This window comes from Alligator mississippiensis, chromosome 4 (genome assembly GCF_030867095.1).
Source record: "Alligator mississippiensis isolate rAllMis1 chromosome 4, rAllMis1, whole genome shotgun sequence".
NCBI lineage: Eukaryota > Metazoa > Chordata > Crocodylia > Alligatoridae > Alligator > Alligator mississippiensis.
The window spans coordinates 219,154,135-219,173,934 of record NC_081827.1 but is presented as its reverse complement, the minus strand read 5'-3'; the positions used below and the strand labels follow the sequence as shown (position 1 = coordinate 219,173,934).

The window sequence follows — 19,800 nt, the reverse complement described above, 5'->3', positions numbered from 1 at the left end:
TGCTGTCCCAGGTGCACATGTAGATGCTGTGCGCAGGAGTAATTTACTGTGGCTCAAAATGCTCCAGGGTTTATTGCTTCAAATTAATTGTATGTGTAAATGCCCCCAGGGTTATTTCAACAAACACAGAATATTGTTCCAAGAAGGCTTCTTCCTTACGGATTCAAGTTATTTTTGAGAACAGGTCATATTTACACAACATAAGGGCTTAAATTTCAGAAAGGAAAGATGGAAGATAAAGAAGCAAATAAATGTTTCCTTCCCACCTCATTGTTATTTTTCTGACATCAACCACCAAAACATTTTTTCTAAAGAAATTACATTTCTAACCACACAGATCAGTTTAAATTAATGTAGAAGTATATGTAAGTTTCCAAGGTGTCTACTGAAAAGAGTAGGCAAGATTCTTTGAGTAGATGTGATAACTTTTATTAGGCAAGCTGAGTAGTTGGAAAAAAGTTCTTAGCAAGCTTTTAGTTGCAGTCACCCATCTTCAGGCATAGGGAGTCTCTGCTCTTCTGAGACTCCAAGAAATGAATGGAATTTGCTATCCTTGTCCCTTAAAAAAGGTCACCTTAAGTTGTGTTATAAATTGACAACTCCTTGAATGTAATCTTATCTTGAGGATGTAGCTGATATATTTTGGAGACAAATTCAGTCACATGTCACAATGAAACAACTTTTTCAGGTGTCTAGGAGAAATACGCTGAAGACAACGATATGTAAGATGGTAACTGACTCCTCTGGTATTGGAAAGAGAAAGTTCTTTGTTATATTCCAGGGTTGAAAGTCCTAACTAGATCTTCATATACATTTTATAGGAATTGCTACTAACAATGTTTTCATAATTATCCTTCTTTTCATAAAAAAGCATGTCTTGTACCTTAGCTTCACACCAACCATTCTTTCTAAACTACATTTAGAGATATTTTTGTGTCCTGCTCATTAATTAGCAGACTATTAGTCTCCACCTTCCATAACTCTCAAGAAAATCTTTTTACTGAGTGGTTTTAATTAGTACTCTATATCTTGAGTGCAGCCCTTGAATTTCAATGATACTTTGATTGATTACTGAATTCATATAACCTGTTTGGGATTTTTTTTTTTTCCCCTGCTGTGCTTTTCTTTTCCTTTCTTTAAAAAAAATATTCTCTCTGAAGTGGAATGCACTGGAACCCTACTTCTCTAATTACCCCATTACTTGTAAAAGGCTAAGATTAACAACTCCCTGGTGAGTGAGATACAGACAAAAGACATGTGCTGCTTTGGCTGGATTTTTCATCATTTCATCATTCCTAATTTTCAGGAAGTCTGAAAGAAGAAAGCTAGAAGGCTTTCATACAACACATTGTGCTGACTCTGTTTATTAATCCCTGCACTTTTCCTTTTATTTCTAATTCTCAGATAGCAATGCTAGGCAGCCAACAAGCTTTACTTCTCCAAAAGAGGCATAAAATCATCTAGCCCCCCAAAAAGGCTTATCCTAGTGCTGGCAGAGCTGCTCCTTTTTGTGCCTCAGACTACCTGCTTCCTAATTAGTAGCTGAAGATGGTTGGCTCTCAGTTATCAGCCGTACCTTATCACTTGCAAATCTCTGGAACTTCTGCTTGTTTACTTGGCATGATTACAGTTTTTTCTTCCAGGGACTGAGTGGGAACTTAATTCTTTTTTGTAAAAAATTTAATTGTTTGCCCACTGACCTTTCAGTGGGCGTATCTACATGAGACACTGTACAGTAGCCTAATAACACTGTGCAATAGCATGTTAGGCAAAAACCATGCTAATACACTACTGCACAGTGTTATTAGGCTACTGCACAGTAAGCATCACAAAAAAACCATGCACTGGTACTACCGCACAGTAATTGTTAGGGGTGTATGAAGCGGGCCCTATTTGATTGGGATTCAGCCCGAATCAGGGACAGTGATTTGATTAATTGATTCAGATCACTGTCCTTGATTTGATTCAGCTGAATCTGAATCTGAAGATTTGATGCTGATTTGGAGAATTAGTGATTCGAACATAGACACAGCTTTAAAAGTTTTTTCTACATACCTTGAGGTACCAGCACGGCTTGTGAATGCTGCAATGCTGGGGGGGGATGGAGTGCCCTACAGGAGTGTGGTGGCCCCTCCATGTGCTTGGTGGTAAACCCAGAAGTGGACCAGAACTTCTGGTCCACTTCTAGGTCCTCCAGGGAGTGTGCAGGGCCCCTCCCCTCCCCTCTGCTTGGTGATTTGGCTGTGGGGGAAACATGAGGTGCCGCCCCCAGACCCAGGAGGCACCAGTCACTGAGCCGGGGAGGCACAGGGGGTGCTTTTGGTCCACTTCCAGGTCTGCTGCCAAGGGTGCTGGGCCCCCCCCGCCATGCTCCTGTGGGACGCTCCATCCGCCCCAGCATTGCAGCCTTTATGAGCCATGCCTGGTACCAGGAGGTATGTAGAAAAAACATTTAAAGCTGTGTCTATATCCAAATCACCAAATTCTTTCTGAATCTCTCCAAATTGATTTGGAGGGTTCTGATTCAATTTGGAGAGATTAAAGGGTCCTCTGATTTGATTCAGTTTTGGAGATTCAGCCACTTAATTGGGCCGAATCTCCGCCGAATTGAATCAGGCACTAAAGCTTGGCACAGCCCTAGTAAGTGTAGTTACTGCCCATTTAGTTAGTACTTCATTAAGTAAGTATTAAACTAAATGCATAGTAACTACTGCACATTAATGAATGTGTAGATGAGCCCAGTGTGTGTCTTAGTTAGGATTAAACTATAAAAACTCACATTCCTCGCAATCAATATTGGGAGACTAATATATCAGCTGAACATTCAATATTCTTTATCTAGGAACAATATTCTGAGCAGGGAATAAATATGTACTCTGATACAGTGTAGGATTGCTGGCACAGTTCTAATGATAGTGTGTTTTGATTTAAAGCAGGAAGATCTATTCTCACATCCCCAAAACATTCACTGGGGCAAAAATCTATCCTTGCTTGAAGCAAATTGTAACACAAGACCCAATGTCTACAGAAATTAATAGAAACACACTTGTTGTGTTTCTCTCTATATATTAGAACTGAGGAAAGAATTATTCCCTGTGAGAAGTGATACAGTGCAAATAATATTCAAGGTCAACCCCATAGAGCAGATCACTGATTATTATTCAGCTCAGGACAGTAACAGTGAATAGGCTGCTCATTCCCTTTAGAATGAAATTAATTACTTATTTAAATTTCATACAGGATGCTAGATACTCCTTGCTAACTCAGCAGGGGGCTGGAAGAATCTGACGGGGAAAGACTGGACCTGAAGGAAAGGGCAATGAATGAATGGAGATACAGATTGGGATCCCATACTTCAAAGCAGCTGGGCTCTATGAAAGCAGCACACCCTTTGTATGCTATGTAACATGATACAACAGTGCAACAGTTCAGATCCCATGTAATACTGACCCCTAAGTAAAAAGGAGGTGACCTGGAAGGAAGGTGCCTTGTAGGAAGCAAACTCTCAGAAAAAACATTTAAACATCATTTTATTGAATACTATTATAAGGTCTTTGAGCACTGAATCTAGTGGTGATTTTATATCTCAAGGAACACCCTTTTTTCTCTAATTCCATAGATCATAACCCACATTAAATGGATAAAAATATTGTACAAAAAATGAGCCTGATTCTCCAACAGGTTGACACCTTGTGTAGTCATTCAATTTTGTGCAAAGTGAGTGCACCTTTTAGATCTGGTGACAGGTTTGCATGGGTATGAATGATTTTCACAGTGTGAAAAACAGAAAAATTGGACTTCTGATTTGTACTGGTATTACCAGCTTTGTAAAGCTCCTTCCCCTACAAACCGCTATTTCCCATGTTCTCCTCATATAATTACACTTCCAAATGATTGTGCAATTACATGCACTTATAGATTCATAGATGTTAGGTTCGGAAGAGACCTCAATAGATCATTGAGTCTGACCCCCTGCATAAGCAGGAAAGAGTGCTGGGTTCAGATGATCCCAGCTAGATGCCTATCTAACCTCCTCTTGAAGACCCCCAGGGTAGGGGAGAGCACCACCTCCCTTGGGAGCCCGTTCCAGACCTTGGCTACTCTAACTGTGAAGTTCTTCCTAATGTCTAGTCTAAATCTATTCTCTGCTAGCTTATGGCCATTATTTCTTATAACCCCCAGGGGCACCTTGATGAGTAAAGCCTCACCAATTCCCTTCTGTGCCCCTGTGATGAACTTATAGGCAGCCACAAGGTCGCCTCTCAACCTCCTCTTGCAGAGGCTGAAGAGGTCCAGGTGCCCCAGTCTCTCCTCATAGGGCTTGGCCTGCAAGCCCTTAACCATATGTGTGCCCCTTCTCTGGACCCTCTCTAGGTTATCCATATCCCTCTTGAAGTGCGGTGCCCAAAATTGCACGCAGTACTCCAACTGCGGTCTGACCAGTGCCCGATAGAGGGGAAGTATCACCTCCTTGGTTCTGTTTGTCATGCATCTGCTGATGCACGATAAAGTGCCATTAGCTTTTCTGATGACTTCATCACACTGACAACTCATGTTCATCTTGGAGTCCACTAGGACTCCAAGATCCCTTTCTGCTTCCGTGCCACCAAGCAGGTCATTTCCTAGGCAGTAGGGATGCTGGACATTTTTCCTCCCTAGGTGCAGCACTTTGCATTTCTCCTTGTTGAATTGCATTCTGTTGTTTTCTGCCCATTTGTCCAACCTGTCCAGGTCTGCTTGTAGTTGTGACCCGCCCTCCGGTGTGTGCACTTCTCCCCACAGTTTTGTGTCATCCGCAAACTTGGGCAGAGTACACTTCACTCCCTCGTCCAAGTCGCTGATGAAGACATTGAAGAGTATCGGTCCAAGGACCAAGCCCTGCGGGACCCCACTGCCCACACCCTTCCAGGTCAATACCGACCCATCCACTATGACTCTCTGGGTACGACCCTCTAGCCAATTTGCCACCCACCGGACTGTGTAGTCATCCAAGTCACAGCCTCTTAACTTGTTCACCAGTATGGGATGGGATACCGTATCAAAGGCCTTCCTGAAGTCTAAGTAAACGACGTCAACCCCTACTCCTGCATCCAGGTGTTTTGTAACCTGGTCATAAAAAGAGACTACATAAGTCAGGCATGATCTACCTGCTATGAACTCGTGCTGGTTTCCCCTCAGCATAATTTTTCCTGCCGGGCTCTCGCAAATGTGAGCCTTGATAATTTTTTCAAAGACTTTGCCAAGGATGGAGGTGAGACTGACTGGTCTATAGTTGCCTGGGTCCTCCTTCCTCCCCTTCTTGAAAATGGGGACCACACTGTCCCTTTTCCAGTCCTTCGGGACCTGGCCCGTGTGCCCTGAGCGTTCAAATATTCCTGCCAGTGGCTGTGCAATGACGTTGGCCAGTGCCTTTCAGCACCCTCGGATGGAGCTCATCTGGGCCTGCCGACTTAAATGCATCCAGTTCCTCCAAGTGCCTCTGCACCATCTCAGGGTCTATGCTTGGTAGTCTGGCGCCTTGCTGTTGCCTCTCTACAATCCCAGTGAGAGACTTGTCGTGCCCCTTGCTTAGGAACACTGAGGCAAAGAACTCAATGAGGAATTCAGCCTTGTCCCCCCTGTCTGTCACCAATTGCTTATGCCCATTTAGTAGAGGTCCTATTCCACCCTGGGCCTTCCTTTTACTCCCTATATATCTAAAAAACAATTTTTTGTTCTCCTTAACTTGGGATGCCATCCTCAGCTCCATGGTAGCTTTGGCCTGTCTAACTGCCTCCCTACAAGCGCGAGCAGAGGAGGTATACTCCTCTTTAGTAATCTCTCCCCGTTTCCACTTTTTATATGCCCCCCTTTTTGCCCATAGGCTGCTCTGGATTTCTCTGGTCAGCCAAGGAAGCCTCTTGGCCCCTTTCCCTCTTTTTCCCCGCATTGGGATCATCTCCCTCTGTGCCCGAAGGATCATTTCCTTAAGGCACAGACACCCTTCCTGGGCTCCCATCTCTTCAAAACTCTTACTCTGCAGTTCGTCCTTGACTAAACGCCTGAGTTAATTGAAATCAGCTTTCCTAAAGTCTAGCACTTTCACCCTACTAGTTACCTTACCCATTCGATGTCTTATGAAGAATTCTATTATTAGGTGATCACTGTCCCCCAGGTGACCACCGATCTGTAGGTCCCCTACCATGTCATCCCCCGTTGCCAATACCAGGTCCAGTAAGGCATTCCCCCTAGTGGGACCATGTACCTCCTGCTTCAGATGGAGGTCCTATACACAGGATAGGAACCTGCGTGAATGGTGGGACTTTGCTGTCTGCCTCTCCCAGCAGATGTGTGGGTAGTTTAGGTCCCCCATGACTACCGCCTCCCTAGTTTTTATGGTCTCTGAGAGCTGCCTCAGGAACCTCAAATCTAGTTCTTGCCCTTGGTGTGGGGGTCTGTAACAGACCCCTACCACCAAATCCCTTTCTTCTTGACCTCCATGTAACCTAACCCACAATGCTTCTACTTTCTCCTCCTCCGATTCCGTTTTGATAAGGGTCAATGTATATCGCTCATTGACATAGAGCGCAACCCCTCCCCCTCTCTTCTTATACTATTTATGTAATTATGTTATGTATAGCAATTATGAAATCTAGTTATGTAACTATGTCTTTTTTTTAAAGATGAATTTTTGTTGCATAAAGTTACTGACTAAAATTATTGTACTTAGAGCAAACCATGTTAGAGGGACATTATAGTTAACATAGTCACTGATAAAAACAAGAAGATTCACAATTCAGGAGGATCTGAGTGGGAGATATGCTGCATATAGTAACTAAGAAAAAGCAATCTCAACAGCAGTATTTGCACTGTATAATAGGCAAGCATAGCAAGAGTTTTGTTCCCCCTTAGTTTAGCCAGTTTGTGTTACAAAAGTAACATGCTGGCAATGTGGTTTGTGTGTGAGTTATTGTATAGTGCTGTTAACAGTGCAGTGTGTCAGCTGAATCAGAGTGCTGAAAATGTATGGCTCAATAATTTGATTTATTTTTAGCTCTTATAATGCCCCTGTCTGGCCTAGATGCTGCTAAGCAGTCTTCTTTTTGCCTGAAAACCTGAAGGTCAATTTGAAGTCACGATCATATAATAGTTCTTTTTATATCAACACCTGGGACTGGCCTTGGGGGATATTCCTTAATCTTCTGGAGCTGACAGAACAGAATCTGACTAAGATTATAAAATCATACAACAAAACTACAAGGTTTATTACTTCATATCAGGGAACTTCTCAACACTGAGAGCCTTCTTTTCTGAGGAGTTATGGCTGATCAGCATTTCAAGAAATCAGTCCACAGTTATCTAATCAGCCAGGAAATTGGGTACCTATTTCCTTATCTCCTACACAGAGAAATACTCACAAAACTATTCTGAAAAATGTTGTTTAAAAGTTTTAAACCTAAAGATATTTGCCTCGCTTCAAAGCTGCAATTTGGACGAATCAGAGACTTCAAATTCATGCAGTTGCCTGGCTAGCTTTAGCAGTCCCAATGACTGCACTGGGAACTGCTCTGAGCTTTGTTGAATAAGGGCCAGATTTTATGCTTACGAATGAAATGCAGCTAGAAAGATGTCATTTTGTATGTTCATCGTTTGCTATTGTTGGTTTGATTTTTATTACCAAGCCTTGGTTATGAGTATTTTAGAAATACTTGTCTCTTGTCTTGGAGTATGCCATAGATATAGTTTATTATAGTCCCTATTCAAGTCTAACTCTGCTCACAGTCAAATTAACAGTTTGGTTTTGGCTTTGGAGTCAGATGTTAATGTGATTGGATGTCTATGAGGAGATACAATGCTCAAAGAAGTTGCTTACTGTTGTGCCTAACAAGGGTGTAATTTTAGGTCCAGAAGCCCCTTTTGGAATTCATTACAAACGCTAAGGGACTGATGTCAATTTTTTTTTGCCTTGCTGCTTACTTTAATACTTTAATATTTTTTGAGTCCATGGAAAGACTTGTCTCTTTCTGACAATCAGTGCCAAGGCCCTATGTGAACCTGTCAGTGCAAAAATGTGTATAAATTGGTCTGTTCTCTTGGAAAGATTGTCACAAAAGATGAATAAAAAGGACTCTATCTATCTATCTATCTATCTATCTATCTATCTATCTATCTATCTATCTATCTATCTATCTATCTATCTATCTATCTTCTAGGGAGAATCTAGTTTAGCACCTCTGGAAAGTATAATGCGAAAAATAAGAAATCACAGTAAGAGAGAGTTCTACCAAAAGTCTAATTAGGGTGAGAGATATCTACAGTGAAATATGACACTACTGATTTTTCAGAAAGGGCTGTCAGACAAAATAGCTGTGCTGTTTATTTGTCCTAGGAAGTTTCAGGGTGTCACACACACAGGGACATCCAGAGAAAATAATGGTTGAAATGTGTATGGCACCTACTGTACGTTCTAAAAGGCGTATTTTCATGGTAAAGAACATGGAAAGAAACTTCAAAGTGTAAAAATTCACTGAGATTATGGGCATCTGATCACTTAGAGCAAGAGTCTGGCACCCTTCCACAAAAATTGAGCAACATCCTACTTTGACCCAGATTATACTACTCTGATTTATCTTTGGCAGTTTATTATTCTGTGAATACACATATTAAGGTCAGTGGTACTTCACATGGAGTGAGGTGCTTGGAAATGAAAGTAAGTGCATTATAATCCAGACTTTTCTGAATAGATTAATTTAAAACACATGCTGGAATATATTCTCTTTTCCACAATATTCTACAATACTCCTGCTAATATAGGTTGGTAGAGATTACATCCATATTGTTGCCCATCTACATCTTACATTCCAACCATTATACTACTTAACTACTTGTTGACATCTCTGCCCTTATTTTTTCCTTCAACACCTTGTACTAGTATTAGTTCTAGTACTTCTAAGATCCTTTTTTCTTCTTAGCTATTCCCAGTATTGTGCCAGTTTGTACATCTAGCAAAGGCATAAACAGCATTTTTAGTGCTATCATTAGGCATTATGTTTCAAAGATATAGACATTAGGGCTGGAAGGGACCTCAGGAGATCAAGTCCAGCCCCCTCCCCCAAAATAAAAAAGACATGTTCTATGTCTTTAATATTTAGGAGTTGGAAAATGCTATATATAATTATTTTCTCTTTTCCCCATCTTGCTTTTCTTTACTGTTGTGTTCATTTTTATTCCTTCTTCTCATTTGCCTGCTAAACCACTCCCTTTTCTCACTTCCTGTTAATCTTCTTTCATCCTTTTTTTTCCTCCGGCCTATGTTGTCCTTTTAAAAATGTTATTAAGTCTCATTACGTCACGTTTTCCTTCTTTCTACCTTACTCTGTCTGCTCCACCCCACTTTTCCTTTTTTCCTTGTTTTCATTCCCTGCATGTGCCTAGATGCAGCCTAAGAATATGATAGAAAATGATGGAATTATTTCCCATCCCTTGTCTAGTCAGTGGGGGCCAAGCTTTTTCACAGGAATGCCACAAATTAAGCCTTGCACCCTCCCCAACTCTGATCACCTTCCCTGGACCCATTTGATGCTCTGTTTTCTGCTTCCTGCCCTGTACTCCCTGCTTTAGTTACCATTATGCTTTCTGATCCCAGACCTATCTGTTGCTGTGCTGCCTGCCCTCTCCCCAGGGCTGTCACATGCCACACACAGAGGTTACCTGTGATACTTGTGGCACCTGTGCTGCAGGCTGGTTGTCCCCATTCTAGGTAATTTTGGAAAAAGGAGCTTATTCTGTTTTATGACTTATACTATTGCGACAAGTCTTACTGTTACAAGTGCATCAAATCCCAGACTCCGCAGAGTGAGGTTGTCCTGCTCAGGACAGTGCATGGGTAGGTAACATTACTGTATGGCATTGGTTTATAGACACAGAAAGCAGATAAAGTAATCAATATATCAGACCACAACACTAGAAAGCAGCTTTTGCAGTAATGAAAAAGTAAGAAATGAAAGCAAAGAGATGTATGCATGGCGGATGAAAGACAGATATTGAAGTGTGAAGAGAAAGAAGGATGGGAGTAACAGTAGAACATAGTACTGGAGATGACCTTCAGTAATTGAGACTAGCCCACTGCGATTTCGGGTGACTATGTTATGTTTCTGAACCTCAAGCTAAAAACCATTTAAGTTTCCTGCTATCACTACTTTTGTTAGAATCTGATTGCAGATCCTCACTTCTGTGATGGGTAGAAACCTTTTTCTTATTTGCAGCCTAAAGCATTCTTGGGCAGTTTATACCCATTTATTTTTGCATCAGCATTGTCCTTTACCTTAACTGGCTCTTCTCTCTTTATGGAGTTGTTTGATATACTTTAACCCTGAACAAAATACAGAAGGGCTTCCCCAATTTAAGCATATCTTTGACTCGTTATCTTCTGTGACATTTTTGCTGTATCCTATTCTTCATCTCCCCACTATGTTCAAACCTCCCATGGACACTTTTTTGCTGGTCTAGAAACCTGAAAATCTGCTGCATTTACCAGAGCACAAAATGGGAAGAGGTGTAGAACCTAATTTTCAAAGGAATTTATGCTTTTTAACATGCAGATAGATACCCAGTGGGATTTTCAAAAGTGTCAGCACACCTAACATCCATTACAATCAAGCTGAGTTAGGTATGTCAACGCTTCTGAAAAACCTAGTCAAATTAATTTTTGAAAATTTTACTCCTAGTGAAATTCAAAAGAAAACTAAAGTCAAGATACATTTTTTTTATGACCTGTAGTGGTGTTGGTATATATGGACCTAAATTAAATTTGCTCATGTATGAAATGAAACTGTCTCGCAAAGCGTGTTATCTAGTTGATTGGCTTGATGTATAGCTTGTCTAAATAGGTCTAGTAATACTGACTTCAGTGGACCTACATCTGTTTTACAGTCACTGAAGATTTGGTCCTGCACCTAGTTATGTAGTATAGGCAGCAGAAATAAGGGAAAAGACTGGGAAGTGAAGGCAATAATGGAGAAAGGATTAGTTGTGCATCCCTTGAATTCCCTGTGGTTATGGCAAATGGTAGATTTTCAATGTTTGTTACATTAAATTTCACCCTGAAAACTGTATAATAGAGTTCTCGGAAGCTACTAAGTTAATAGAGACATAACCTAACATCAAATTAAGTTGGAAGTGTTCTGTGAAATGTTCAGATTTCACAAAACATTTCAAGTTTAATTTTAAGTGTACTGAGTATCAATGTTCCAAACAGGTCAAGCTGATCTGAACCATTTCTATTGGACCTCTCATAATATCTACATTGTTTCGGGGATAAGTGAAAATTTAAAAAAACCCCAAACCAAAACCTCTAGTCATAACAAAATCATTAGGAGAGAGAAACTGAGTATTTTGGCACTAATTAGCCCCTCCAAAAAGTCAGTCAAGCTTGGCTTGTGCCTATGTACCTTATAAAAACTAGGTTTTTTAATGTAACTTGACTTTTTGCTGTATTAGCTGTAAAAAGATTTCTATGTATAACAAGTTTGAATAATTTAAAATATGTCAGAATGGATCTAGAAGACATTAAATGTTTCACAACTAGCCAAGAAGGACAGTACAGTGGTTGCGTGTTAGTTATCTGAGGGGAAATATATGAAAGATAAAAATCCAATTACTTTTTAGACACAAACTGATCTTAAGATAGAACTCATACATTTCTTTTATCTCTGTTTCTTCTGTAGAATGGACAACATGTTTCTTTATATTCCCATCAAGGGGAATGAGGAGCATGGAAACTGTCTAGAATGGCAGCAGTGTAAAGTGACTTTAATTTAGTTGAGAGAAGAAAACAGGTCAGTATAGAGTGAAAGGCTATCTTAGATGAGATCCTCCCTATGCCATTAATAGCTCCATGAATGTTTATAAAAAGCTGTTCTCACCTTAGTAATCTGTCATTGGTTAAGTGTTAGGGTCTGGCCCTGTAACTACTGAAATGGTCAGCTCTCTGTGGCCAGGACTGTTATTTTCTGTTCATCAGTTAGCGTACTCGGCTATTTTGATCATCACTTAGCACACTGGGCTCTTGGTCACAATAATATGTAGGTGCTAATGGAATACAAATAACAATCTTCAGTATTTATATGAAAGACATTGGAAAGACTTCTACTGATTTCAGTGAGCATTGAATCAGGTCTTGAATGATATGCCTACATCTCTAGGGCTAGATGCAAAGCAGCACTTAGTAACTAAGTAACTTAAGTGGGATCTAAATGCAGCTTAGGTGTGTGTGGGAAAAAAAATCCTGAAAGTCCCACTCAGCTGTCACCTGACCCCTGAGGACCTAAATGCCTTAATTTTTTACTTGAAAGTTTCCCATGTGCCTAAAATGACACCTCTGCTTATGCTCAGAATTGCACCAGGCTTGACAGGAATAAGCAACTAGGGGCCTAGATTGTTCCTAAGTCTACCGAGGATCTATAAATTAGGTGTTTCTCTGCCTGAGTTTCCTGAGAAGATTAATTTAGTAGGCATTTTCAGCATCACAAAAAAGCTGTGGGTTGGTGCGACTACTCAGTAACTTGTATAAACAATACTAAGTTGTTTAAAAATTGTTTATAAACTAAATAATGACTGTGCAGTCAGCATCTCATGTAGATGCAGCCACAGAGTATTGCTGGCATTGGATTACAATAAATGAAATCACCAAACATTGTAAACAGCAGACTATGACCAGTCATCTTTGCACTGTAAATCATTGAAGAGGTTTTCACAATTTATTATATTTTGGAGAAAAATAGAGCATTTTTGGACAATTTAGCAATAAATTTTCTAGATCAGAGGTGTCAAAGTCATCCCATGGTTGCAGGCTGGATCCTGACCTCAGGGATCCTCCGGGGCTGGATTTGGACCTTGGGACTCTTCCCAGGCCAGATCCATGGGAACAGCTGCAGTGCATCCAATGGTGGTGGCAGCAGGAGTGCAGAGGCAGCGGTAGTAGGGCTCAGGGCTAGCAGCTGTGGGAGCTCTGGGCACAGCAGCAGTGAGGATCTGGGTGTGGCAGGTCAAGTGCATGCTTTATCTGTACAGCCCTCTCTTGTTCCCATGCTACTGATGGCAATGTCCACTGGGGCCTAGGAGATCAGAAATCTCTGGAAGGTCACAACCCCCTAACATTACCACCCAATTTCTGGTAACCTGCCTTTAGGCCAGTGGGCTGGATAGAACAGCTCTGTATGCCACATCTGGGCCACAGGCTATACATTAGACACCACTGTTCTAGACCATCACACCTAGAAATAAAGACACTTACAGAGTACAACATTTGTTAAGCACAATGCTTGAGGACTATGTAAATCATTCACCTTTAGCAAGATTTCAGGATGAACAGGGTAACAATCTGTTGCATATGTTGATAATGTGAAAAATAAATTTTATAGAAGTAAAATATAAAGTAGGAATTCTGGGGGAAAAGGTTGTAAACCAGCTCTTACCTGGGTAACCTTCTCTGTTACATTGTGTGTTCTCTCTTTCACCTTAGGTGCAATAATTGTTTTCTCCGAAGAAGGAGGAGATGAAGATTTTTTTTCAGTTTTGATATCTGAAAAGTTCAGGGTGAGTTGAGGAATTTTGTTGATGGTGCTGTATTTGTTGAGATTTGAATCTGATGTGGATCCCAGTAGACTTGACTTGATATGATTAAAAGGCCCTAAAATGGGAAATTGTACTTAATACTTGACAAATGGAGAGAAATAAAGAAAATGTCCACAATGCTTAAGTGATATATCACAGAAATATGTATTTAAAATAGTATATTTGATACTATTTTACTATACAATTTGTTTATATTAGTAATGGTCTGGATAAAAAGAGAATTCTAACTATTAAAGTGTTGCTATTACATGTGTACACAATTACTTCCCTGCTACCCCACCACACACCTTACAATAATACATATAGAGTCAATGAATAGTAAAGTTGATGGAAGCTGTGTATATCTCTCCATAAGAGTTTTGAACCTGCTTGGTGTACTACATCACTATATAGGTTTATTTGTACAGGGATGCCTGTGCTAGCTGGATGCTCATAAGTATTCACTTTTCATTCTTTGGCCTTCTAAACACCCAAGTCATGGGGGCATTCAGATCTCACTAGTTGGATACTCACTAGGCACACACTTATGTTGTAGCTTTTGTCTGTAAAATAACAAATTCCAAAAGCACTTCAGTGAATTAAGTAACATTATTTGAATATTTGCTCTCCTTTCAACTGTTGTATTTTAAACAGCAGTCAATTAACTGAGCACAGACATGGTAAAAAACTATTAGTCACCTATTCACAGATAATTATAATGGAGAGAGATGAAATGGTAGAATTTTTAAAAGAAAAGGTTAGTGTGATTGTACTAAAAACTTTTATTTATTCATTTCACTAAGGCATTTTAAAACTTGTGTCTGTCTTCATTTCCTAACTTAATTAATAAACATAACATTCAGGACCATGGCTATGATACATCCATTGTGATATTTAATGTCTCTTATGTCCTTATTTGCATATAGATTCCAAGGCCAGTATTGAAATGTCTCAGTATATGCCTTTATTTGGGCATAGCCCTGTCTAACCTTTGATGAGCTGCCTCTGTAGGGTAATTCATAATGAACAGGTTAGGCTTTCAGGTTCTTTAAACAGACAATGGGGAGACTTTGGTATAGCAAAAATGATTCACGTGTAGGCCCTGGGCACTCTGTACAGAGAGTGTGGAGTATTAGGTCCCTCCAAAGGGTAATTAAAAAAGCCTAGTCAACAGTTAAACCACAGTAATATCTCTGGACTACCTTCCCTAGAGAGATGGCTCCTAGACCCTAGGGATTTAGAGGGAATTTCAACCCATCTCTCCTACTTCCCACAGACTAGAACTCAGAAATCCTTCAACTCAAAGGACTGACATAATCACTAGGCCACAGAGATAAACTCCCTCTTACTTTTGTACACAGTATTGTCTGTGCATTTTTCATTAAGGACTCAGTGGAGAAAGATAAAGAACTCTGTCAGCAAAGAGCAGAACCCAGAACCTTCCATCCAAGGAGGGATTTTTAACCAGTTGACTGAAGAGAACTGCTCTCTCTTGTTTGTCTTTCTTCTCACCCAGCAGCTCTTTCACACTTAGTTGCCCCATGGCTCAGAAGCAAGAGGAGGGATGGAGACTGCCCTAACCTCACCTCACCTTTTAACTTATAGTTTATAATATTTATAATATTCATAACACATGTATGTATGTATGTTTCTTTATACACACACACACATATAAACATATATATATTAAGGCTGTGCGAAGCTTCAGTTGCTGATTCAATTCGGCGGAGATTCAGCCTGATTCAGTGGATGAATCTCTGAATCTGAATCGAATCAGGAGATCCTTTAATCTCTCCGAATCGAATTGGAACCCTCCAAATCTATTCGAAGAGATTTGGAAAGATTTGGACATAGAGGCAGCTTTAAATGTTTTTTCTCCATACCTTTTGGTAATGGGCTCATGAACACTATGATGCTGGGGCACATGGAGTGTCCCACAGAAGCATGGGGGGGGGGCTCCCCAGTGCGCTCAGCAGCAGACCCGGAAGTGGACCAGGAGCCCTTTGGTTCACTTCTGGGTCTGTGCCCCCCAGCTTAGTGACGGGTGCCTCCTGGGTATGGGGGGGGCAGCCAGGGTCCCCCTACAGCCAATCACCAAGTCGGGGAGGCACAGGGGGGCCCCCAGTGTGCTCCCTGGCAGTCCTAGAAGTGGGCCGGAAGTACTTCCGGTCCACTTACGGCGTTGCCACTGAGTATGCAGGGGGTCCCCCTGTGCTCCTGTGGGATGTTACTTCACCCCAGCATCACAGCATTCACGAGCCATGCCTGGTACCTCGAGGTATGTAGAAAAAACATTTAAAGCTGTGTCTATGGCTGAATCTCTGATTCTCCAAATCAGCATCGAATCTTCAGATTCAGATTCAGCTGAACTAAATTGGGGACAGTGATCTGAATCAGTGAATTGAATCAATGTTCCTGATTTGGGCTGAATCTGAATCGAATGTGTCCCGTTTCTCACACCCCTAATATATCTAACTTTGCTAGAGTCAATAAAAATAACTTGGGATGAATTGACACAATAAACTGTATAGGACCCTGGAGATTCTGGCACTTAAATCAAGTCATCCTATTAATTTAAAATGAAAATATTCAAATAACTTGTCTAAATTAGCAAACTATTTTGTCATAGAATAGTATGTTTAAAGCACATTGTATAGGTTAAAGTCAAATCTAAAGCCTACAAAGTATGTTCTGTTTTTATGTAAGTAAAATTGCTAAAAGAATTTTGGAAATGTTCATTGAATGTAGATATTCATTAACACATGGTCTGCATTTCATGTGCTTAAGCTCCCAGCAGTGGACCAGAACCTGATCTTCTTATTGTATTTTTATTCATGTTGTAGGCAAAGCTGGTGTTGACTTCAGTTGAATAGGGAGCTCAGCATTTGACTTATGTGGACATTGTGGAATGTTTCTACAAAACTTCTATTTGAGAACTAATTTTCCAAAGTGTTGCTATAATTGTTATTCCCAACAAGATATTGTGAGACACGGGGATTCCTATAATATTGTCAATTGACACTCCATTTACCTTTTAGTGTTCTGTGTTAACTGCTTTATGAAATAGCAGTTTGAAGACAGGACTTTTCCATACTGCACAGAGGTATTTGCACTGATGCCAGATATGTCGCTGATTGTTACATAATTTATTCTTTCATTATAAATTTGGTTTGGTAAGCAAAAAAACCTATGCTTTCTACAGAATCATTTGTTTTAAAGAGCAGAATAAGAGGAGAGAACTGTATTTAAGTTTAGAGATCATGGGAGATCTCTAACACTGATTAGAGATCCAATAACTGTCTTAGGATGCAGTACTGGCCTCACTGAAGTCAATAGGAGCTTTCCTACTGATGACAGTGATCCAGGATTTTGCCCCTAAGTTTCCTAAAGTTAGGCTTCGGGAGTGGAATTCAGAACCACGCCCTACCTGGTATAGAGGAAAATTTGATGTCTCAGCATGGGATCCTCAGCAGCCAGCCACTGAACCTAAGGCCAGCACACTTCCTCCCAGGACTGTTTCAATGTTTTTTCAAGAACTATTTAATGTAAAATGCTGTAACAGTCCTAGGAGCCACAGCCCAGAACATACCTCCTCTCAAGTTCACGTGGGGAACTTTGGTGTGGAGACACCTAATTTCTAGTTCCCAAGTGGGCTTAGGGGTGAGTTTAGCACCATTCTGCCCAGACTAGGAGAGTTCTATGTTTGCAGAGGGGAATAACTCTGGATACTTAGAGCACTGTAAGGATTTTTGGGAGTGATATCTTTTGTTGGACCAACTGCATGGTTGGGATACAGTCAGATGAGCTTTTGTGTATAAGGCATTTTTCATCAGGTCCCCATAATTCCTGGACCATCATCATTCTAACATTTCCATAGGGACATTTAAGGTATGCAAGACTCATAGGCTACAAAAAGATGTCAACTTTGTGATTGGATTAGTTGGACTGGTGTGCATCCTGGCAGAGCTGATCTGATAGATGGGCACAGACAGACGTCACCTGGGGCCACTCTCCTGCAGGATCAGAGCATTCCTGGGGATTCAGGAACATGATCCTGTGGAACAGGGGCCCTGAGTACATGGCTCTCACCCAGGGCATGAATCCATACCCAGGGACTGGGTCTCTGAAGCCCCTGGAGTGTCTGCCTACAGCAGCTTGAGAGCCCGGACAGCTCTGGGCTATCTGTACTCTTGCACCATAAATAAACAGACATCTGTTGTGAAAAGGAAGCACAAACTATTAATAGGAATAATTGTGCTCACAATTTGGGGTATCTGTGGCCCAGTGAGAAGCAAGGACATCTGTTTGCTCAGTTTGTTTGTGGCATAAACATTTTTATGGCAACATATAGAGTTTAGGTCCCCCTGTCACTAGGTAGCAGCTGATCAGGGATTTGGGGTTTAAGTGTCTCATTTCCAACTAAGTCCTGCTTTAGGCATCTAAGTCTTTCTTGGATCTGGTCCTTAAATCTTTTATTGGATCAACCCCAAGTGAATTAACTCTGTCTATGAAATAGCTTTATTACAGTGATTCTTTTTGTTGAGGATTGTCACAACCTATGATGCATTAGAGCTGTTTTCAACTGCACACTAGAATATAATCTTGCTTTTTATCCTTTGGCTTTAAAAACAGATGCAAGGTATAATATCTGATTGATGGTGAATTAATATTAGATCATTAAAGACATTACTGGCTTAAATGTAGCCTAGGCTGGTAGTTTCTAAAAAATTACTACCATCTGACAGATACTTTATTCATTTACTAAATGGACAGATGGCCATACCAGGAAGGAGGGGGAAAAAGCAAAGCAAAGGAAAACTAGAAAAAAACCACCATAGATACTACTTGGCACCCTGGTTGACAGTTTAAGCAGACATGTCAGGGACTAAATAATCATGGGGGATGAAAGGGCATTGCAAAGGGTGCCACTCTGGATCAGGTTTGAGATATAATTTCTGGGGCACTGTCACTAACTGTGCTGCAACTCTGCTATGTATTATAGTGGACTTTATACTCTCCTCGGTTGTCAGTCCATCACCTTTTCACCAACAATAAATTCACTTACAAAATTGTTTTACAGAACAAAGACACTGTACTATATTTAAAACTTTGCTGACATACACAAGAAGCAAATGTAGTGACTTCATAGTTCACTGGTAATGAATTGCTTACAGAATCTAGCTCATGCATTGCATGCAGTTTAGAAAGGAGACATTTTACCAGGTACACAAACTTTTGCAGCATGCAAGAAGTCACAAACTAAATGGTTCCCAAGTGTAGCTACAAATATTGCAACTGAACTCATTTTTTGGATGTATTTTGCAATAAGTGTTTTCTAGAAGTGGAAGAAGAAGAAGATAGGGAATTAAATCCAAATTGCATATGAAAACATAGCTACCATTTCCTACCATTGTTCTGGTGAACAGAAATAATCTCTATTAACATACACAATTAAGAATTAGTTCAACATGAAATTGGCAATGATGTTCATGCATGCACATTTTAATAACTACATTAAGCTTGAAACCATACCCCCTGCCATCCAGGAGCGTGAAACTAGTTTTAAGGAGACAAAAGAGGAATAAGTGAAGAGGCTTCTACATGGGTCCTGATAATTATTTAATTTTCTTTACTTGTAAAGCGATTAAATATAGTGGAACTGAGTTCCTTGTAACAATTGATTGTTTATTAGGGCACTCTTTTCACAGGTAAAAATCCTTGTGGCTTCAGTAGGTGTTTTACCTGCATAAGAACTGCATCACTGAGTTAGTTAGATCACTTACGCTCTCTCTGCTTTAAGAAATATTTTTAAAAGAATAAGTATGATCATTGTTTAACTATTCCTTCACTTTTTCCAGGGAGTGGAAGTCAATAATCTGGGACACTGGTTGAGGGAGTAATAAAGTCTCCAACAAACTAAACAGGGATCATTTCAATAATGCATCCAGCTTTTTAAAGTCACCATGAGAATATTATATTTGTACATTTCATACAGCAGGCAAGTTATCATGCCAAAGGGTATGGCAGCTGGAACAGTGGATAGTACGTTTTATATGAATACATTACCTTTTACATTGCGACCATTGTCTGGTTTTCAGCAGAATAAGAACAAAGAAAAGGAGACAAAAATTGAAAAAAAATCTAAAATCTACATCAAAAAATGCAGAACATATTGGCTGAAACATGTATTTGATTGGAGTTAAAATA

The 19,800-nt window shown here is 40.3% G+C and overlaps 1 protein-coding gene across 1 annotated transcript in view; it reads right to left on the bottom strand.

The window, feature by feature from the left end:
- Nucleotides 1–19,800, bottom strand: part of KCNH7 (potassium voltage-gated channel subfamily H member 7) — a 384,959-nt gene that overhangs the window by 113,955 nt on the left and 251,204 nt on the right. Inside the window, exon 5 of the mRNA XM_059727333.1 lies at nucleotides 13,455–13,669. Coding sequence (XP_059583316.1) covers nucleotides 13,455–13,669 — 215 coding nt within the window. The remainder of the gene's footprint in view (nucleotides 1–13,454; nucleotides 13,670–19,800) is intronic.